Source organism: Desmodus rotundus, chromosome 3 (assembly GCF_022682495.2).
Source record: "Desmodus rotundus isolate HL8 chromosome 3, HLdesRot8A.1, whole genome shotgun sequence".
Lineage (NCBI taxonomy): Eukaryota > Metazoa > Chordata > Mammalia > Chiroptera > Phyllostomidae > Desmodus > Desmodus rotundus.
Window position 1 is genome coordinate 193,860,940 of NC_071389.1, and position 22,523 is coordinate 193,883,462.

General features: G+C 54.5%; 1 protein-coding gene across 5 annotated transcripts in view; it reads left to right on the forward strand.

The window, feature by feature from the left end:
• Positions 1-228: 228 nt before the first annotated feature.
• The window catches only part of CSF2RB (colony stimulating factor 2 receptor subunit beta), a 28,951-nt gene continuing 6,656 nt past the window's right edge, over positions 229-22,523 (forward strand). Inside the window, exons 1-10 of one of the 5 annotated variants that reach the window (XM_053919522.2) lie at positions 229-375; positions 9,912-10,156; positions 10,921-11,092; positions 13,636-13,826; positions 17,167-17,318; positions 17,402-17,570; positions 18,056-18,191; positions 18,374-18,531; positions 20,218-20,357; positions 21,350-21,509. In XM_053919522.2, coding sequence (XP_053775497.1) covers positions 10,081-10,156; positions 10,921-11,092; positions 13,636-13,826; positions 17,167-17,318; positions 17,402-17,570; positions 18,056-18,191; positions 18,374-18,531; positions 20,218-20,357; positions 21,350-21,509 — 1,354 coding nt within the window. In that variant the 5' untranslated portion in view covers positions 229-375; positions 9,912-10,080. The other 4 variants (XM_053919523.2, XM_053919518.2, XM_053919520.2 and 1 more) reach the window with 4 other exon arrangements.

The following is a 22,523-nucleotide window of genomic DNA, read 5'->3' on the forward strand; positions in this document are numbered from 1 at the left end:
GAGTAACCAACCACAGCCCCCATCCCCTGCGGCATCGGTACCCACATCAAAGGCGCCCTCAAGAGCATGACTGAGCTTTTCTCCACTCGCTTTTGCTTGGCTTCTTATTGCTGTTGCTGGTTGGCTTGTTTTTATACCACTGGCAATTTTCTGTCTCAGAGTCAAACGATATTAAATTCTGCTATTCTATTTCCAAGCCACCTCCATGCTGAGTCCTCATCACATGGGGAGCCCAGAAGCTAAGGTGCACCTCCGCCCACCTGTGAAAGAGCTATGACCCATAGTCAGGAGCTCACCTGGGCTGGGAGAGGGAGCTGAGCTGCCAGGTGTGAGCGGAGAAATGGAAAGCACCCTTCCCCAACCTGAAAGAAAGAGGTAAGCCCTAATCACTTACTACTGATGGTAGAAGCAAGAGTGTAAAACCCAAGAAGGCACTCGATCCCCGCTTTGCCTTGTTTCCCGTAGAAAGAAGTGCCCCTGGGGGTGAGACGGGCCCTCTCTCACTGTCGGGGGGGGGGGGGGGGGGGGGGGGGAGAGAGCAAAGACTCCCTGGGGTAGGGGAGGGCTGGGACCGGAAAGTGCTGGATGCTGAGCCAGTAGGGAAAACAGGTGTTTTTCCCCACTTTCTCCCTGTCCCCCCTCCAATAAGGAGGCCTCCTTAAAGGCACCTGAAGAAGACAGAGGGCTTGGCATGAGGACAGGTGAAAGCATGACTGGCCAGGGCCTGAGTCCTTGGCTGCAAGGCCCTTGGACACGGCCCTGAACTCCGTGCAGGATTCCCCTGTGGACGGCAGCCTTGGAATCGCCATGGTCATGCCTGCCCATCACACACAGGCACTGAACTGTGAGCAGAAGGAGGGACACATCACAGTGTGGGTCTCCTGCCCTCTCTTGGTGGGCAGTGGGGGTCAGAACTCCCCCCGGGACAATGAGAAGGGGCTCCCCGAGCTCCCTGCAGCAACGATCCCTGGTGACCTGGAGAGCCCAGTGCCCCTGTTTGTTTTCCAGGCCCCGATGCTTTGGGCCAGTGATGGGCCAAGCCGACAACCCACCTTGACCTCCAGAAGGGCCCCTCTCCCCTTAACTGGGGTCTTGCTGACCAGGCCTGAGTGAGGCCCTTCAGGACTGGCTGGGTGGGAGCAGCTAGGAGAGCAGACAGGCCCTGGACATTTCTTGCACTCCCTCCTCTTCAGCCCTGGACAGACCCCTGCACGACCCCTCCACACTGGAAAGGATTTCACACCAGCAAACTTCCCAGAGCGCTTGAGCCCGCAGCCCGGGCCCAACCTGCTCCTGCCCGGGCTCACCCTCCCTGGCAGGAGGAAGGCTGGAAGTCCAATGGCTTTGCTACAGGTTCTCGGACCCTCCTGCCTCGTGTCCCTGCCCCTGCACCCTCTTCCCGGGAGGTGTCCTCCCCTTCACTCCCCCTGTCTCTGTCCTGTCCTTCTGCCGCAGACTCCAGCAGGGCTTTGCATGGGGCTGTTACCGAGCTTGTCTTTATGTGAAATTTCATCTTGTGTTTATTGTGAAATTTTTGCATGAATTTTAACTTTTCACAATATTGCATTAAAACATTATGTATCTTGATCACTGAGGGGTTGGGTGGCCCCTTAAGTTGTGTACCCAAGGGGGCGCCTCACTCAGCTTGCCTTAACCCCAGCCCTGCTGTGCTCAGGAGTGCCTCGTTCACTCCACACACTAAGGGCCTCCTCTGCGGGGGCGTGTGCAGGGTGCCGGGGAGAGGAGTGTGAGCCACTCGTCGACAGGGTAGGGGAAAGCCAGCCCGGAACACGGAGGGCTGTGGGACAGCGTGGGGAGGTGCAAGACGAAAGGACACAGGGGGGCCGGGGATCAAAATAATACCGACTCACCCTTGGGGGTTACTGTGACCAGGTCTGGCCCTGCAGCACCAAATTGGGTCCTCTCAGTGGCCTTTTGATGTTTTAGCTGCTTGTAAGCAGCAGATAGGGGTCCTAAAGCCTGGCAAAGTCACATGCGGGGAATTGGCACAAGGTCACACTCTGAGCAGTAGTGAACATGGGTCCATGCAGCTCTGGGCTCTCCCTGCTCTGGGCATCGCGGCCAGCTCCCCTTGTGCCCTCCTGCATCCCTCTGCATCCCCCTGCGGCCTCGGGGGAGGCTGCATGGAAGAACTCCTGATAGAGCGGATGGTTGGAGGAGGATGTGTAGGAGTTCCCAGGGAGACAAAGTGGACATTAGCAGAAGGAACGTTTGCAAAATCAGTAAGACTTAGAATGAAAACTGATGTCCTGGTGTTCACAGTTCTAAGAAGCAGGGCGATCCTGTGAAGAGCCACTTGCCCAGAAACAGGCCTGGGCACTGCTTCCTCTTTCTGCTTCTGTTTCCTAACAACTTCAGCATAAATAGGAAGCGTGAGAGGCACACGGCCGCCTGAGGCTCCCACAGGAGGTTGGTCTGTCCCACCACGGAGAGGTATGGCCTGGCTTGGGGGGCAGGCTGACAGGTGAGGTGGGGGGCAGGGGAGCGTGGGGAGTCTGGGACAGAAGGGACAAGGAGAGGCTGGGGGTGTCGAGTGAGCAGGTGTGCTCTGGGGACTTGGGGAGGTTGGGGTTTGACCTCTCGGAAAGACGTGAGCCCGGACTCCAGGGCAGCTGGTGAGTGAGGAGTCAGCCCGGGTGCTGACCTGCTTGGGTGCTGTGTGAAGGGCTTGGGGAGAAGACGGGCCCCACTGGTGGGCTTCTACTGCCCTGGAATGGTGGGGGTGGAGAGCTCAGGCTTGCGAGTCGGACACCGTATCCCCTCCCTCTCTGCTTTGTTTACTAAGATGTCGCTAGGTGTTGGAGGCAGTGGGAACTTTTACTTTCTGCTCTGGGCTTCTAGGGAAGAGCGCCAAGTCCCTGACGTCCTGTGGGGTTGGGGGCAGAGAGAGAGAGAGAGAGCTCTCGGGGCAGCACACGGGATGTCCCTGGGATTCGGGGATGGGGATGCGGGAATGCGGAGACTGGGAGGCTGAGGGGGAGACCTGGAGCCCTGCTGTGCTCGGGTCCAGGGCTTGGTGCGGTTTGGGAAGCTCACTTTGGAAAACGAGAAAGAACCAGTCCCTTACTCTCAGACATATTTTTCTTCTTCAAAGAATGTCTTTGCTATCACACTCGCCCTGAAGTGCTGTCACTTAGCGGGGTGTGCATTCTGTCCCCAAGTGTGCCACCTGGGTGGGCGGGTGGGCGTCCAGGGGTGTCAGCATATATGCACAGGTGTGCACAGGTAGGTGCAGGTGTAGGCATGGGCCCTGTGGCTGGAGGGGCAGGTGTTGTAGGGTCCGAACCAGGGCACGAGGCCGTGGGGCCTCGCCACACAGCCTTTAGTGACAAGTCGCCAATGAGCGATTTCTCCTCTTCCCAGGCCCTGCTACATTTTGTGTGGCCTGATTATGATTTTTCTCTGCCTGTCACCCTTCCTACTGTCTAATCGTTTTCAATGAATAAAACCTTTCCAAGGAGCTGTAGTCCACTCTTTCTTTATTCATCAGTTTTTCTCATTTTGTGCTGTGTTCACCAACACCACAGGCGAACACAGTTAATGAGCGTATTTAATATTAAACAAGTGAATGGCTGGGTAGCTGCTCTGTGAAAAATTGGAATAATCCAAAACTATACAGCGAAAAAGACAAAGTCCCAGCCGTCTGTGTCCTCTGGTCCCACGCCCCACCCTCTTCGTCACACACACCTTTCCACAGCCTTTTCTAAGCGTAGTGTAAGTACACAGTTTTTCTTTCTTTTTTTAAATCCTCACTGAGGATATGTTTTTATTGATTTTAGAGAGAGAGGAAGGGACAAAGACAGAAACAATGATGTGAGAGAGAAACATGGATCGGTTGCCTCCCTTACGTGCTGGGGATCAAACCTGCAACCTTGGCGTGTGCCCTGACCGGGATTCGAACCCACCACCTTTTGGCGTATGGGATGATGCTCCGACCAACTGAGCCACCTGGCCAGGGCTGTATATAGTTTTTCTTTATACATAAATGGAATATCACATACATGTTGTTCTATGACTTACTTTCTCACTTAGTATTATCTCAGCAACTTTCTATAATAACACATATAGATTTAATTCATTTTTTAACCCTAAGAAGTGTGTGGCGTTTATTAGTATGGACACACCACAGTCTACCTGGTCCCTTACGGACAGACACTTAGGTTGTTTCCAACTTTTCCACACCTGTGACAGTGATTCTGCAGCCTAGATCCCTGGAATCAGAATTGCTGGGCAAGATACTGCATGTTCAGAAATGTATATAGATCTTTTCACATCATCCTCAAGGTAGCAGAATTAACATATATCCACACAGCCAGGCGTGAAAAGGCTGATTTCTCTTTAGAAAAGGAATCTTTTAATTGGGTCCCATGTAATGGATGAAGATGATCTGGTTCCTCTTGGATTTTTTTCTCTGATTACGGGTGAAGTTGTGCCTCTTCACCAAATGGATTCCTTTGATGGTGCCACGGAAGTGTCCTTTGTCCCCTTTCTGTTGTGTTCCTTGCCTTGTACACCTTCACTTTAGAAATGAGCCTCTCTTATGTGGGTTAACAATGTATTTGCATATGTTGCAACTACATTCTTCCAGATGACCACCTGTCTATCTCCTTCACCATGTGCAAGATACCTTGTTTCATTAAAAACTGTATTAACTGCTTCCAAATCAAATCTGTATTATTTTGTACTTGGTGATTTCTAGATGCAATGACTTACTCAAGCCCTAAGGTTAAAGAAATATTTGTGATGCTTTTATCATTTTAGTTTGATTTTTAGATCTTCGATCCACCTGGAATTTAGAGAGGAGGGTAATATGCAAAGTAATGATCTAACTTAAAAAGCCATCAGCTAACCGTGGCAATATCATCCATGGCCTGTGTACGGCCCGTCCTCGCCTCAGTAGTTGGAAACACCGACACGGCTCCCTAGAGCCCTACTTGCTTATTTCCCTTACTGTATTCTGTTCCGTCCGTCTAGAATTACCTTCCCTCTTATTCGTACAGCTAATAGTGAGAGTCTCTCTTCTTTGGTTTGTTGTAGATTAGAATCAGTCTGTCAAACCCATTAAAAATCCTGTTGACACTTGCTTTGGAATTTTGATTGAGATTGCATCGAGTTTAGAGAAGATTTGGGAGACGACTGACAATGAGGGGCCGCTTCTCTTTCGTGCCTCTGACTGGGAGGGCCCTGCTGTTCTCTCTGACTCTGATGTGGCCACAGGTTTCTAGTAGACACCAGAAACGCCAACCACCTCTCCTTCCTGTCCTCATTCGCCGAGGTTTGTTTGTTTGTTTAATCGGGAATGGCTTTTGTACCAAATGGCTTTTGTATCGATTATTTAGGTGCATCTATCAAGATAAACTTACCTGCCCTACCTAATGTGGCTCAGCTGGTTGGAGCATCTTCACTGTAACTGAAAGGTTATGGGTTCAATTCCCGGTCAGGGCACATGGCTAGGCTGCAGGTTCGATCCTTGCTCCAGGCGCATGTGATCTCCAGTCTGAGCCCAAACAGGAGGCAACCAATAGGTGCTTCTCTCTCAAATCAATGTTCTCTCTCTCCCTTCCTCTCTCTCTTTCTCTCTCTAAAACCAATGAAAAAAATGTCCTCGGGTAAGAATAAAATAATTAATAATAATAATAATAATAATAATAATAATAATAAAGATAAACTTACCCATTTTCCCCCTTTACTCTGTTCATCTGTTTCTTTTTATCAGGAATAGATTTCTCAATGGCTCTCTACAGACTGACCTCTGAAATTGTTTTTCTCTGCAATGAACTTGGGTTTCTTTTTTCATTTCCAGTTTTTGTTCCTACCATGAAAGTTCTTCACAAGTTTGGGAATTTTGGTGTGTGTGTTTATTTTGAGTGAGAAGGTATTTGGTTTTTCTCTTCTCTGTTCTCCCTCTCCCTCCCGTCTCCTTTCCCTCTCTGCCACGCTCGTGCCCCTGTGGTTACCTCTGACTCTTCGTGACTTTTAGCCCTTAGGTTTTTAACGCACATATTTCCCATCAACAGCGGGGTTTCATTACTGCAGGCATGCTCTCCCAAAACAAGACAAAATCCTGAGCAAGTTTTCACTTCTGTGCTGTCCACCCTGACCTCACAGCCAACTGTCACATGAAAATCATCTGATTTTTGAATTCGATACTGTTATCTTGTATTGATTTATTTCCCCTCTATTCAGCAACAATTCTTTACTTAACTGTAAGACTTATTGGCTTATTTTCTCACCACTGATTTCAGTACCGCATGCTTTTTTTCTTTCTTGGATTTTTTAAAAAAATACATCCTAGAGTAATTTTTTTTTTTCAGAAAAGATCTAAAACCCTTTTTTTCCCCTTACATTTCCAAAATGTTGTGGGGGGTTTTGAGCCCTTGAACTTCAAAGTAAGCTTGACATTTTATGAGTCTAGGTTTAAACATATTTTCTCTCCATATTTTCAAGACAGCACTCTCTATTTAGAGTTCAGGGTCACTAACTTCTTGAGAAAATCTTTCCCACCTGACCCTTGCTGCATTAAAAATAACCTGTTGTTTCTTTCCTTCTGGAGGCTTCTAGGATTACCCTTTTATTCTTGGATAACTGAAGTTCACCAGTATATGACTGAGTATGGCACTATTAAAAATTAATCTGGCTCTTCACTTAGTGAACTATTGTCTCCTTCAAAGCCCTCTGACGTTTTCTTCTGTTTCTAATTGTATCTATCTGGGTGCACAAGGAAACACCCCCAAATGACAATGGCTTAACAATACAGAAGTTTATTTTTCTCTCACATAAAAGATGTCTAAAAGTAGGCAGTTTCAGGCTGGTGCGGTTGCTTCACAATGAAAAGACAGGTGCAGGTTTCCCTCTTGCTGTTGCATGTGGCTTTCATCCTCAAGGTAACCTTATGACCCAAAATGGCTGCTGGAGCTCCAGCCATCACTTCCAAGTTTCAGGCTGGAAGGAGGAGGAAAGGTAGGAGAACAAAAATGGACCTCTCCCACCAGAGTCAACTCCCTTTAAACAACCTTTTTGGATAGCTCATCCAGTGTTTTCACTCATATCTCCTTGGACAATATTTAGTCACATGAGCACACCCAACGATAAGAGACTGTAGGGAATGGTCTTTTATTCTGTGCAGCAAAAGTTCCAGATAAAACCTGAGCTTCTGTCAGTCTATTGTCTGACACTGTCCACCGCACCTGCCCTCAGTTCCCTCTGTCCTCTGCGTCTAGATGTTGGAACTCCTGGATTTCATGTCCAGGTCTTAGCTTTCCCGAGGATGTTCCTCTCCCTGCCCTTCCGCTCTGTCTTTAATATGCACCATCGTAACGTGGTTATTTGTAGTGGTCACTCTGTAGTTTGACCCATTACTGAGGTTTTTTAGAATTATGGATGTTTTACCATCAAATGAGGTTTTTTAGAATTATGGATGTTTTACCATCAAATTCCAAGATCTCTGTTTATTTGTTTTTTTTTCTTTGCATAGCAGCTTATTCTTTTGAGTGGCCATAATTTCTCAGACCTCCCTGAGGGCGCTAGCTCAGATGTTTCGAAGTTTGGGCGTGTTCTGGCTGTGTTTACGCACGCCTGTAGACGTGTCTGCAGAGTGCTGGGTGGGGGTACGGCGCAGTAGATTGGGAAATACAACCGCTGCTGACAGAGTGGTTAAGAGCACAAACTCTAGCGCCCACCTGCTGTGGCCTTCGGTGCCAGCCTGTCCTTCACCCGGCTGTCATCGTGGACCATTTACCTGCTTCCTCATCGATAAAGTGGGGATTCTTACAGTAACCAAACACATGGATTATTAATACCTGTAAAGCCCTTTGAAGGCCAAGGCCAGCCTCACGGTCAGAATTAATTTTTTTAGATTTGATTGATTTATTTAGAGAGAGAGGGGAAGAAAGGGAGAAAGAGAGGGAGAGAAACATCAATGTGTGAGAGAGACGTTGATCAGTTGCCTCTCGTAGGCCCCCTAATGGGGACCTGGCCTGCAACCCAGGCACGTGCCCTGACTGGGAATCGAACCGGCAACCTTTTGGCTTGCAGTCCAGCACTCAATCCACTCAGCCACACCATCCAGGGCTCAGTCAGACTTTCATCATTGTTAGCCACTAACGGGAATTTTCTCTGTGTGAGTGAATTCTATGCTTGTGTTCTTTGATGACACTAATTTGTTTTAACCATTTACGATGTAAAGATAGTAATCTGTTCTCTGGATTTTTGCTGCAAACATGTCCTTTTTTCCCTTGTTCTTTGCTTTATGGTCTAGTTATTTTTTATAAAATACAGAAAAATTTGCTTTTATGTACTTTCTGTCAGCCTTCGTCTCTCTGATTTCTTCCACTGCTTTTAAGTTTGAATGGTTTACAGGTATTCACTTCTATGGTTTGTGAGTTTGATATGCTCTGACTTCTTCCATTTAGATTTTAAAGGAGCCTGATATTCGGGGAACAGCATGGGAGGGGGTTTGGGCTGGTACGTTTCCTGGTGTCCAGTTATCTCTGCACTCCTTCTCTTCCACCCCTGCGTGCTGGTTCATGATTCCTCCTCCGTCATAGAGCACGTTCTTGAGCAAAACAGAGTTTGTCTGGTCGGTGTCCATTGATCTGTCGTGTGTGAGTGTGTGTGTGTATGTGTGTGAGAGAGAGAGAGCGAGAGAGAGAACAACACACTCCTTTATGTGTCAGATCTTTCTAGTACACTTTGCTATCGGGTTCAGCCTCCTCATCTTTAAATATCTCGTCGACTGTCCCCACAAGTATGTTTCTTTCTACTGAGTTTTGCAAAAGAGAAGTCTTCGATTTTTGTAAGACTCGTGATTAACCTTTAACTTATTTGGGGGTAAATTGCTGTCTTTACACATGTCTTTTTTCTACCCGAGAAAAGACCCCAGTGAAGCTCTGCGTTCTCGGGCTAGTGCCGGGGGGCGGCCAAGTGTGCCAGCCCGCACAGCCTCACATAGCCCACCCTGGGGCACCGCCCCGTCTGCGGGACAAAAAGTGGGCCCTCTCTCCCCAGCTCCCAACACACCTGCTCCTCTTTCCTGCGCACTCATTAGCCCAAACGGCCTATAAAGAGCATTGCCTTTGCTTCTCCTCATGACAACCATGCGAGGGGCGTGCGTGCCTGTGGACCCTTCACAGCGGCAGAGTGAGGTTCACAGGGCGTGGGTGCGTTAGTCCAGGCCCCTGGCAAGAGTGGGGCAGAGCCTGTGTTGAAGGTCAAGGCGGCTGAGGACAGAACAGTGCTTTTCCCAGTAGGGCGGCTGCTTGTGTGCGAGGGTGTGTGTGTGTGTGTGTGTGCGTGCGTGCGCATGTGTGCGTGCACACGCAGCTCCTGCAACTTGAGTGAAGCTTCAGGCCGTCTTCCCAGGGATGGAAAGAGGAAATCCCCGGCCTCCTGCTGAGAATAGGGAACTGGCATTCAGACATTGGTGTGGGAGGAGTGCCAGGAAATGGGGCAGAGGCGGGGAGAGTACCGGCCCCGGGGGGTGTGAGTGAGCACGTGACCACACCCAAGGGAGGACACGGTGTCCCCAATACCCCGCGATTCTCCAAAGCAGATCAGTCAAAGCAGATATAGGTCAGTAGCCACAGGGCACTCAAGGCAAACCAAACACAGGCCTCCCCCCGAGGTTCCCCCACCACCAGGGCACTGCACGGGTGCTGGCGCAGGGCCCAGTGGGAGCCTACTTCTTCAGAGGCCGTGAGTGCTTCTCCCTCAGGGTCACACACAAGGACACAGGCTCAGGGGAAGGGAGTGTCCAGGGTACCAGGCTGAGGCAGCAGTGGGGGCTGGAGCCCATGCATCAGGGCTATTCCTGGGTTTACCCTGAAAGTGGGCGGGGTCCCTGGGGTCCTAGGACTGGGAGGGACAGCTCCCCGATGATGTTTCCTCCGCAGGCCTAGAGAAGCCGAGTTCTGGAGGGAGGATTCACAAGAGCAGATGACAAGGGCATAGCCTGGCCCCCACCTGAGGAGGGACACAAGACTCCAGGCCAGGAGGACCCGGACCCCGCTCAGACCTGCACCCGCCTGCGCTGGCCCCTATTCAACCAGAGCTGACACGGAGATGGTGCCGCCCCGGTGGCTGCTCCCCGTAACCCTGCTGGCTCTGTGCTGGGGGCCCAGCAAGGCAGGGGCCCCAGGTGAGCCTGACGCCCCTCCCTTTTCTCTCCCCTCCCAGTCCCACTCCTCGCTGCTGGATCCCCATGCATCCCCCAGGAGGCTCCCAGACCTCAGTGATTCTGGTCTCCCTTCCCTCCCTCCCTTCCCTCTCTTCTTCTCTCTCCCTAACCTTCCCAGGTGCCCCCCACCCTGCAACCTCCCACACTCCTGCCCATTATCTCAGGCCTCCTCTAAAGTCCATCCCGGCTCATGCTTTTTCTCTGCCCACATTTTTCAGTGTGGCATTCGAGGCCTCTGACCTCTAGGCTGGCCCTTCCAGACTTTTCTTGGCCCCTTCTCTCTTCCCGCCCCAACCCACTCCGCTCTTCTGACAGTGGCCTTGACTGATTCCCACTCCCCTGGGGCCCTCAGCCTGGGGGTCCCCCTGCTTCGGCTCCAGCAACCTCCTCGTGCTTGGAGGCCCGGCCGGGCTGCCCCTGAGGCTCATGAGCCCCACTTCTCAAGGGCTCCCAGAGAACTTGGCTCTCTGGTAACTGTGGGAACCACATGCCTTTTTCCAACCCTCAGGCCTGGCCGCTGACCAGGGGGATGTGGGCAGGAGGTCCGAGAGCCGGGTGGGCCCGTTGCCTCTCCTCCCAGGATGCACCAAGGGCTCTGGGAGCAGGGCCTGTGCCAGATGCATGTCCCTGTCCTGGGGTGGCAGGGACCCTGTTCCAGGAGAGGGACATAAGAGGGGCTCAGGAAATGCACCTGGAATTAACTAGAAGATTGTGTTTCTATCCAGACAGGGGAGGAGAGAGGTGTGACCCCCTCCTGGCCTCTCCAGGGCCGGGGACCATCCCACTGCAGACCCTGAGCTGCCATAACGACTACACCAGCCGCATCGTGTGCGGGTGGGCGGATACCCAGGATGCCCAGCGGTTCATCAACGTGACCCTCTACCGCAGGCTGAATGAGTGAGTGATGGGGGCACAGAGGCTGAGGGCAGGGAGGGACTACTGTGCGGGGCTGCACAGAAGACAGAGGAGGGGAGGCCCCTGCCCAGGAGCTCCTGCTTGTGGGGGGGGGGGGGCTCCAGGCCCAGGTGCTGGCGTCTCCTGCCAGGGTTTCCGGGTTAACCTGCATCTGTGTTAATGTTGTTGCTGATGATGGTGATAATCTTCTCTCATTTCATCACAATGTAACAAAACCACCCTGCGCAAGTTCCGGTTTAGAGGCCGGCAGGGCAGGGATAGACTGTCCAGTTCACAGATGAGGAAACCGAGGCTGTGGAGCTGCGGTCCCCCACTCTGCCCAACCACGTGGTGGCTGGAATCCTGTGTCTGGCCTGTGGAGATGGGCTCCATGTGTCCCTGAGACCCTGAGACCTCCAGATGGAGGAGTTTGTCCTTTGCCCTCAGGGGGTCTCCAGGGCATATGCCATTTGGCGAGCTGCCTCCCACCATGCGGGGATTTGGTCCCAGTCTGACTCACAGAAATAGGAGTAACTAAACTGTTGGTGTCGCAGGGATGGGGCACCCCCGGGGGGTCGCTCTGGGAAGGAGCCACTGTCACAGCCACAGCATGGCCACTCAGCTCTCCTTCCACTGTCTTGGGAACTTCTACCTTTCCTTCTCCACCCTCCCCCTTACCGCCACCCCCTCCTGCCCTTGGCTGTGATCTGCTTGGCCGTGATCTGCTTCCTCCTGCGCGGAGGCACCAGGCTCCCAGGAAAGAAGCCCCAGCCCCTGCGTGCTCTTACTGCAGGGCCACACGCCCACAGGGATCTCCTGCGGTGATTCTGCAGCCGGGGCCCCACCCGGGCTTGCTGCTGAGGACATCACTGCCACCCTGGTCTCCACTCTTCCCTGTGCTTCCAGTGGACCCTCCCTGGGATCATTCACAACGCTCAGCCGCCATGCCCGACCCCCACTTCCAGATGCCAAGAAGGGGGGTGCATCTCCGGGCCACCTCCTGACCCCATCTCCTCCCTCTGGGGCCCACCCTCTGCCTTCCTGTGTAACAATGCCCCTCTGAAGCATTGTCCAGCCAGTGTTCCCAGCGTCCTTCCAGGTAGTCTCTCCTGGACCTCTACTGCCCCCGGGTTCTGCCGCCCCAGCAGGACACCCAAACCGCGCCTGCCGAAGGCAGCAAAGCCCTCGCTGGTGCTCAGGCTGATGGTCAGCCTGAGCCTCTCCCTTCCAGCCCCGGGGGCACCCCTGACTTGGACTGACCACGGGTTCCTTCTAAAGCCCTTTTCTCTCCTGACTTCTGGCCACCACACTCACCCCTGTCCTTGTGTCTGCCGGGCCTATCCTTTCTGTCGCCCAGTCAGCTCCCCTCTGTGGTTTTGAACTTGAAGGGTGCAGTGCCCTGGCACTCAGTCCTTCACTCTTATATCCTGACCCAACGGCGGAGACCCAGCCTCAGGCTCCGGGGGCCTCCCTGCTCCCTCCAGCCCAGACCTCCTCCTGGGCTGCAAACCAACAGGGGCGCTTGCCTCTCCACATGGTCCCTTAGAAAATAGGTGTCCTCAAGCCCAAACATCCTCAACCACATTTCTGCCCTGTCCCCAAAAGACCGCTCCAGCTCCAGTCTTGCCACCTCCCTTCACTAAACAGGGGCTCCTAGTGGCTCAGACAAACACCTGGAGGCTTTTGTCGATGTTTGAATCTCTACCACCTTTCCTTCCCCACCAGAGCATCTGACCCATCTGCAAACTCTGTCGACTTTGTCTTCACACAGCATGTGCGTCTGGCCAGTACTGACACCACCGCCCTGGTTCAAACCATTTCCTGGCACTTGGGATACTCCAGAAGCCTCCTAACTGCTCCCTCTGCTTCCAACATTGCCATCCCTCCCAACCCAATCTATCCCCAGCCCGGCAGCCAGAGGAGCCCTTTCAAAGCATGCCAGAAGATGGCGCTCCTTTGCTCACCACTCTCGTTTTTCCCACGTACAGTGAAATCCAAATTCCTTAAATTCTTTTCAGCTGTTGGCTTCCTGTCACCTCACTCAGTTAGACTCCTAGACTTTCCAACCTCACACACGTTACTCAATGTTTAACTGCCTAGTCATACAACCCTGCTCATCTGAGCCTGCCCCAGGGCCTTTGCACTTCCTCTTTCAATTACCTGAATCTCCTTTCCCCTGAATGTTCACGCTTCTCCCCCACCTCCTTCAAGTTTCTACTCAAACGGCACCTTTTCCAGGGGGCCTTTCCTGTCTGCCCTGTTTCAAATCGCATTCCCCGCTCCAGTGCTTCTGGGCTCCTCGTCCTTTCCTGCTGCGCTCAGTCACATAAAGTCTCCTCCGTTTGATGCACGACTTATTTCATCCCGCTGCTTCACCTGTGTCTCCCTCCAGCAGGACATCGGTTCCAGGGGCAGGGATTTGTGGGTGTTTTGTTCACGGCCAGACTTCTGGCCCTGGGCGAAGCCTCGCACACGGGAACCACCTGATGATGCTGTGAGTGAGCGGCTCTTCTTCACGCCGGTCTAACCCGTGTCCTCCCTGGCAGTATGCCCCCGCAGCCGGTGTCCTGTGAGCTCAGCGACAACATGCTCTGGTCAGAATGCCCCTCTCCTGCCTGCGTGCCCAGAAGATGCGTCATTCCCTACGCGCTGTTCGTCAATTCTGACAAGGACAACTTCTCATTCCAACCAGACAGGCCTCTGGGCACCCAGCTCGCCGTTACTCTGACCCAGCATGGTGAGGCCAGGAGTCCCTGGCTGGGGGTGGGCCCCAATGTGGACAGCAGGCCCCAGGGGGCCGAACTGCAGGGGGTGGGCCAGCAAGGGATGGAGCTGCTGGCCTGGGGGTGGCTTTGGTTTCTTGAGGGAAGAATATGCGGTCCCCTTATGATGAAGGTATTGGAGCAGGAACAATGTGGGAAGCCCCTGGCTAAAGTTGCCCCCCTGCCCTGGCTGCTCCACCGGTGCCAAACCATTGCCTTCCAGCACGAAGGCTTCCCTTCTGGAAGAACCATCTCTGGTTCACATACAGATTCAACAGCTTATCTCACCCACTGTCTGCAATAACCCATCTTCCAGAGGAAGCCCTTCAGACCCAGAGAGGTTTTGTAACTTGTCCAAAGTGCCGCCACTGAGCAGAAGTGACAAGTCTGTGTCAGGCTTGCCAGGTGCTTCCTGTACGTTAGAAGGAGCTCACGACCTTCCTGCCCTCGCTGAGTGGCCCCCAGTGTCACACAACAGCCCAAGACAGCCCGTGGTCTTCACGGTCATTTTACATAAATAGTTAGGGTTCCTTTGACCATATAGTAGACAGAAATGTAACCAGCACTTCAATCTCATTAATTCAATTTTATTTGTGCTCAGAATGAGCCTAAAGTAAAGATGGAGGGTCGTTTTTTTTTTAAATCCTCCCTCAAAGACATTTTTTCATTGCTTTTTAGAGAGATAGGGAGAGAGAGAGGATGGGGTGGGCATCGGTGTGAGAGAGAGACACTGAATGGTTGCCTCTCACACACACCCTGACCGGGAATCAAACCTGTGACCTTTCGGTCTACAGGGCAACACTCCAACCAGCTGAGCCGTTGGCCGGGGCAGAGGGTCGTTTTTACAAGTTAACATTCCCATGGCAAGAATCTCGCAGGTGGCCAGCTGCTAGGAAACACTGCCCGATGCTATTTTATAGCTACAGTAACGGATGGTGCCGGGTGCCATTTCTTTTCCCCCGACTCACTGATGGTGAAACTGAGGCTGAGAGAGCAAGGGACTTGCCCGGGGTTACTCAGATCTGATTTCTGACTGTAGCGTCCTGGGTCCCAAACACGGGCCACCCTGCAGTGCATCTTGCAAGCGTCCGATGGGAGGGGGCTATGCCGTGGCCACCTGCCTCTTTCTGCCCCAGCAGCACAAGGCTGTGTCTGGAGGAGCAGGGCGGGGGCGGGGGGTGAGGCCAGGCAGAATTCATTTCCAACCATATCTCAAAACGAGGGTTCAATGGCTGAGAAAGAGGCCTGTCCGGAGCACTGTGTACAGGCTGGAGAGGGAACATCAGGTGTCTGCTGTGATCACTTCCTAGAGGCAGGTGCATGCCACCTGCGGAGGAGCAGTGGGCAAGGAGACCCTGGGAGGTTGGGACGGGCTTTCCAGAGGTGCAAGCTTTGCAGGGAGACCTGCGGGGGCGGGGTGGGAGGAGAGAGCGAGAAGAGCGGCGGAAACAGCATGTGGAAAGGCCAGGAGACTCAGGAGTGTGGGGCAGGTTGGAAAACCCGCTAGTAAGTGTGTCCCGAGAGCATCGTCTTCAAGAGGGCCGGACAGCGGTAGGAAGGCCAGGGGAAATGAAGGCGGGGGGCCTGGCCTGGAGAGGCTCCTGTGCCCTTCAGGGGCATTTATAGGTCAAAGTCTAGGCAATGGGAAGGCACTGAAGGGGCATGGCCGGGTCAGATGTGGGTGTGAAGAGGCCAGCAAGGCTGGATGTGCAGGGTGAGTGGCAGGGGGAGGAAGTGGCAGGAGATCAGAGCCCAGAAGGTCACCTAGGGTCCTAATCCCAGGGACAAAGGATGAGGATCCAACTGGGACACGGCAGGGAGTGGGGACACGGGCAATACAAATCAAGTTAGGATGTGCATGCAATTCATTCGTGAACCTTCCTTCGCTGAGCACCACATATACCAGGGAAGTAGTGAGCAAGCCTGGAAGGACCCCTGCCCTTGTGAAGCTTATGGCCTGGGAACGGGGAAGGATCACAGTGGGTATGGGGACACCATAAAATGGGGAAGGAGGAGGCCGTTTGCCTCCTGGAAGCCAGGTTCCCCTCGGTTATCATGGCAACGAATCAGGGTGGCTGTGAGGTGCTGGGGAGGAGGCAAGGGTGCCCCCGACAGGCTCGGGGCTCCCACGTTTGGAGATCTGGATGTTTCACTTCCTCAATCAGTTTCTCCATCTGTGAAATGGGCTGGTGGACTAAAATCTCTCAGGTTTGATAACTAGGCTTTCTGCTGTGCTCCCCGTCAGTTCAGTTGGCAGCAGCTTCCTAGAGCCCCGGGCGGAGAAGGACGCCCTCTCCATGGCAGGCTGGGGGGCTGGGAGTGCAGGGGTGGACCAGGGACGCCCGGTGTGGCCGTGGGCGGAAGGGAGGGCCCTGTCTCTGCCACTCTGGGCTGACGTTCTGCAGGCTCCAGCTCTGACACGCTCTCATACACCACGTTCCTCGCCCAGCATTGAATGTGTACGTCTTGCTCAGGCTCTCATTGAATTCTTTGTGTTTGAAAGTCATCCCTGGACAGCCAGACACAGGCTTCACAGCCAGGGCCTGTCCAGTCGCTCGTGAAGCTGCTGGCACCACCCTCTAGGCCCCAGCAGGGGCGTGCTTGCTGTCGGTTGAGGGAAGGACTTCATGAGAAGTCCCTGAAGGCTGCCTGCATGTCTTCATTCGTTTCTTCATTCACTTCGCCCCCCAAATTCACTAAACCACTGCATTGCAGGCCCTGGGGAGAGGGAAGGGGACCAAGGCCCAAACCCTGCCACCCACCAACTCCTCCGCCACTGGGGGAGGCAGATGGGGAAACACAAACCCACCAGAGTGAGGACCATACAATTGACGATGGTGGGACTGGAAAAGGAGCAAAGATTCTGCCTGGCAGAGGGGATCCAAGAAGGTTCTAGAGGAGGAACTTTCATGCTGGGCACTGAGAGGTTCAGGACAGACGGCAGGTGGAGAGAGGGAGCGCGGAGACAGTAACGTGAGGCACAGCGCCCTCTGCTGGGTGGGGAGGGGGCACACAGCATCTTGGGCAGTGGGACCTGGGGACAGAGGGAGGCTGCATTTAGACTTTAATTGCCAGCGCCTCGTATTGAGGCACAGCTATCTGCACAGCCTTTATTCACGGTCCCATTGAGTCCCCACGGTTTGGCAGAAGAAGGGCCTGGCGCCCACAGAGGACTGGGGTCTTGTCCAAGGTCAGTCAGCCAGTGGGGGCAGCGCTCCTCCGGACCCCCAGGCTGTCCACACAAAGATCGTGCAGGGCCTTGCCAGCCCCGCCGCTGCCCAGCCCCTCACAGTCCCTTGCCCTCCTCTCCCTCAGTGCAGCCCCCCGCGCCGACGGACCTCCGCATCGCTGCTGCCACAGACCACTTCCTGCTGACCTGGAGTGTGGCCCTTGGCGGCTCCCAGGGCCAGTGGCTGTCAGACCTGGAGTTTGAGGTGGTCTACAAGCGGCTTCAGGACTCCTGGGAGGTAGGGACCCCGGCCAGCTCGGCCCTGAACCCACAGGGACTGGCCCAGCCGGCAGCTGCTCCACTGCCCCTCTCTCCTGGCAGGATGCCTCCACCCTCCACGCCACCTCCCCGCAGGCCGACCTGGGGCCAGAGCACCTCATGCCCAGCAGCACCTACGTGGCCCGAGTGCGCACGCGGCTGGGCCAGGGCTCGAGGCTCTCCGGGCGGCCCAGTCCATGGAGCCCAGAGGTTCGCTGGGACTCCCAACCAGGTAAGGTGTGGAGGGGAGGCGCTATCCCTCTGCAGGGAGGGTGGATCCTCAGGATCCCAGGCGGAAGGTGTGCAGGTGGTCCACACTGAGAACTCCACCCACCCGTGCGGGGTGTTTCTGGTCACCTCCCTGGGCCCACCCTGAGTGGCTCTGCAGAGACAGCCCAGAGGCCTGCTCATTCTGGGCCCCAGTGCCTGCACACCGTCTGCCTTGTAACCCGAACAGAACACCACTCCTGCGCAACACCCCAGACCCTGACACTAGACGCTGTCCCCGTTCCCACTGGGTGGCGGGGCTGAGGGTTCACAGAGTTCACTCTCTGACCTGTAGGCACACAGCTAGCAGGTTCAGGCTGAAGTTTAACCCCTGGCCTTTTGGGCCCTAATGCCCAGGAGCTCTCTGTGGTGAGTCCCACCATGGGCAGCCGTGGAGGGCTCAGGAAGGAATGAAGGAAGGAGTGACTGAGGGACTGTCTCCCCTCCCAGGGGACAAGGCCCAGCCCCAGAATCTCCAGTGCTTCTTTGATGGGGGCACTGTGCTCAGCTGCTCCTGGGAAGTGAGGTCCGAGGTCACCAGCTCTGTCTCCTTCACCCTCTTCTACAAGTCCAGCCCCAACGCAGAGTGAGTGTCCCCTTCCTCGGTCCTGTTCCCTCCTCTAGGCCTTGCCCTCTCCAGGCCTCCCCTGCCCCTGGGTGCCCAGCAGCAGCCAGGGCCCATCCCGAGTTCCCATTCCCTCCCCCCCCCCCCCCCCCCCGCGCCGTGGCCCCTGCCTCCTCCTGCCCTCACGGCTGCCGTGACCTCAGGGAGAAGGAATGTTCCCCTGTGCTGAAGGAGGAGGCCCACAGCCACTACATCCGGCACCGGTGCCAGGTTCCCGTGGCCGACCCCTGGAACCACAGCCAGTACCTCGTCTCTGTTCGGCCAAAGGTGGAAGAGAAGTGTATAAAGAGCGCAGAGAACAGTGAGTTTGCCCTCAGCCTTCCACGGGGGGACGAGGGGATCTTGGGACAGCGGTGTTCGTTGCGGTTGTAACCTGCATAAACTCAGTTCCTTATGTCCCAGTCTTTACGTTTGTCACTTTGAAGAAACTCAGTCCAGGGAGTAAAGTGAACAAAGCCCATTAGAATCTCCTCTTTAAGTTCTCAAGAAGCATTAATACAACAAGGCCCGGGCTGGTATGGCTCAGTGGATTGAACGTTCACCTGCGAACCAAAGGGTTGCCGGTTCGATTCCCAGTCAGGGCACATGCCTGGGTTGCGGGCCAAGCTGTCAGTAGGGGGTGTGCATGAGGCAACTGATCCATCTCTCACACACTGATGTTTCTCTCCCTCTCCTTCTCTCTTCCTCCCCTTCTCTCTAAAAAGAAACAAATTTAAAAAAATAACACAACAATGACAATGGCAACTAATAACATGTAGGAAGAGTCATTGACCTTCCCCGGGAGTAGTACGTCTCGAATGCCCTTTCCTCCATTCCTTGAGCTCTGCCTTCCGCTCCAGTTCCTCCGTGGCACTAAATCTCCAGCTCTCAGCCCCGCCTCCGGGTCCTCCCACCACACTTTTCTTTGCATTCCTGGGTTGGGTTTTCTGCTTTCAGGTTCCCATGGATCTTTTCAGTCTTCGAAATAACTGACCTAGGATTCACTCCTTCACGTGGGGGCTGGGGCGTGGGCAAATAAGCCGACACTCCTTGCAGGTTAATATCCCTGGTTCCTGTTACGCAGCACGTGCCATGCAAAGGAACGCCCACATATCTCAGGACCTCGAGGTCTTCCACCCCACCTCCAGCCCGAGTCACGTGGGATAGGACCCACCACTTACTCTCTGGGGGTCAGCCAGGGTACAACCTTGATCTCTGCCCCTTGCTAGCTGCCTGTCCTTGACACGTGACTAATTGTTCAGGGGCTCAGTTTCTCTGTTTGCACAAAGTGATGAGTTAATGGTACCCACCCAAAGGGTTGCTGTTAGAACAGAAGGAACTAATTCCCGCGGGCTGAGCATGTCTAACAGGGTCTCGAACACAGTCACGGCTCTAGAACAGAACTGATTATAGTGATTTTATTTTTACTTAAGTCTTGTGAGTGCTGTATTTTGCCATGTATAATGCTTGGCACATGTGTTTTGGGCCCAGATTTTCAGGTAAAAAAAATCTTTCATTTTAATTTTTAATTTAATTCTTATTTACTTATATTTAGAAACAAACCCGATTATTGTATTCCAGGCTATTATTTTACACAGGGATATCGTTACTGCTTTCTAGAATTACACTCTTGACGCAGAAGCATAAATAAAAGAATTGAAAACATTTGTATAGACACAGAATTAGTACTACCCATGTATAATGTGCATTCTTATTTTTCCCTCAAAAATTTGGGCCAAAAAAAAAGTGCGCGCTATACAGGGTCAAATACGGTAACCTGTGCTGTGGGTCACCTCACCCCGAAACAAGTGAGACTCCGCAGCAGCCAAGACCCGGGCTGCTCAGGGCAAACCGGGTGATAGGGTGACGTGGGCGTGCAGTGACCCTGGGTGGGTGGGGCCTGGGGTCCTGGCCACTGGAGACAGCACCTGGGATGGACACGGAAGGTGAGGAATGCCCCACGGGAGGAAGGTAGGAAGGACGTTCCCTGAAAGTTGCCTCCCTCCAGTCCAGATGGCGCCCCCGACGCTCACCGTGACCAAGGGAGAGGGCGGCTACATTCTGCGCTGGGAAGCAGAGAAGATGTCCTTCTCGCACATCGTGCGCACCTTCCAGGTCCAGTACAAGAGAGCTGCAGTCTCCTGGCAGGTGCGGGCCTGCGCCCTGCAGGGGCCGGTGGTGGTGGGCGGGTGGGGGCGGGGGCACGTGTGACACCAGCCTGGGAAGGCGCCACCTGTCAGAGGCCTGGCTCCTGCAGGTGACCAGGCAGAAGCAGCCACTGGCACTTGGTGATCACAGCCCTGGGCGACCAGTGGGCCACTGTCTCATCCCTTGGTGGAGCAGTGAGGCTCAGAGAGATGAGGGGACTTGGCCAGTGTTGACCCAAGTAGCCCTGCAAGCCACAGTGAGCACAGATGTCCAGGCAGGCAGGGCTGAGAGATGCTGCGTGAAGGGTTCTCCAGGTCAGGAAGGGGGCATTCCTTCAGAGCAATCCCACCGGACACCACTGGGCAGCCGCTCAGGGCACAGCTGCCCCTGACGCAGCAGGCAGGGCCCGGCCCAGGGGGTGGGTGCCCCCCACAGTCCTCGGTCCCCGAGCAGAGCCCAAGGCTCCACAGAGGCCAGACCAGAAACCTCGGGGCCAGCCCCAGACCATCAGGCTGCAAATGGAGAAACTGAGTCCCGCAGGGGATGGATCAGTGGTGGATCTGGGATTAGGCCCCGGGCTCCTGAACCCCTGTCTTAGATCACGAGTCCAGTCACCCTGCATGACAGTCTGGAGAGGTCACAGGCAGTTGGGGTCCAGGCTGCCCCTGAGGAGCTGGGAAATCGAGGGGTCTCAAGATGAGGATGGACCAGGGTGACCCCCGTAGGGCTTCTGGGCCTTGGTGTCGTCATATGTCACAGGGGCGCATTATAAGGGGTGTGGCCCCTGGCCCCATCCGGAGCACTCTCTGTCTCTGGGAGTAAAGGAAGGTCCCCCCAGTGGGGGTGTCCTGCCCCAGACCTGGGGAGGGTGACCATAGCAGAGGGCTGACGGGCAGCAGAGACTGGGGTCCTGAGGTGGGAGGGGTGTGCGGCTGTGTCCACGTGAGCCTGGAGTTGCCTCAGCGCCCCTGCTGACACACCTGCACCCCCAGGAGAGCAAGACGGAGGCCCTCGCGCACGCCCACGTCATGTTGCTGCCGCCTCTGGAGCCCTCCACCAGGTACCAGGCGAGAGTGAGGGTCAAGCCCGACAGTGGCTACGACGGGATCTGGAGCGAGTGGAGCGAGGAGCGCGCCTGGGACACGGACTGGGGTATGTCTCCCTGGCCCCCGCCCGCCTCTCCTGCCACAGCCCAGCTGCCGTGACTCACGGGAGTGGTCAGGACACAGAGCTGTGATCCCCACCCCGCCTGAGCGCCCTTCCCTCCCATGTGTGACCAGTCGTTGGATGGTCACACTCGGTGTGACTGTCCCACCACAGGCGGCAGTGAGGTCTCAAGAGAGCAGAGAAGATCAGGTCTCGCCGTCACGCTCCCTCAGCCTGGACCTCAGCTCTCCATTAGCGTGGCCCATGGTTTCAGTAGCTCTGTGTCAGCCTCCACCCAGTGACCCCCCAGCCCACACTTCCAGTGCCGTCAGCAAACCTCAGGGCCCACAGACAGAGGTCTGAGGTGGGAAGATCTGAGTCAGATTTCTTATCTTCCCCATTCCCCTGAACTTGCGGCTTCCACTGTCTCTCGCTTTTCACCAGCGTGGCCACCAGGAGACAAGCACAAGACTCCCCGGAGAGGGAGGAGAGGGTTGTCCCGGGGGGCCCCAGCCCCTGAGGGGCTGGTGGATGCCCAGTAGGAAGTGTGGGGGCCCTGAGGGGCCTGTGCACCCACGGGCTTCCCCACCAGTGCAGCTTTGCCCATCTCTGCCCCTCCGGTCCTCCCCCTGCCCCGGCGCAGCCACTCAGAAGTGCCTCCTTCAGGGCTCTTCTCAGGGCGCTTGTCCGCGTGGAGGCAAACGCCGCGCCTGCAAGGAGGTTATGACGTGCTGAGAGCTCGGTGACAGTTAGCAATATTTAGCAATAAAGTATTTTAAATTAAAGTATGTACGTGGGTTTTTAAATTTTCCTTTTCAATCGCTGTTTATATTCAGTATCATTTTGTATTAATTTCAGACGTACAGAGCAGTGGTTAGGCAATGATAGGCTTTACAGACGGATCCCCTGATATTTCCGGTGCCCACCCGCACCTCGCGCAGTTGTTACAATGTTATTGAGTATATTTCCTATTCTGTGCTTGCATCCCTGTGACCATTTTGTAACTACAAATTTGTACTT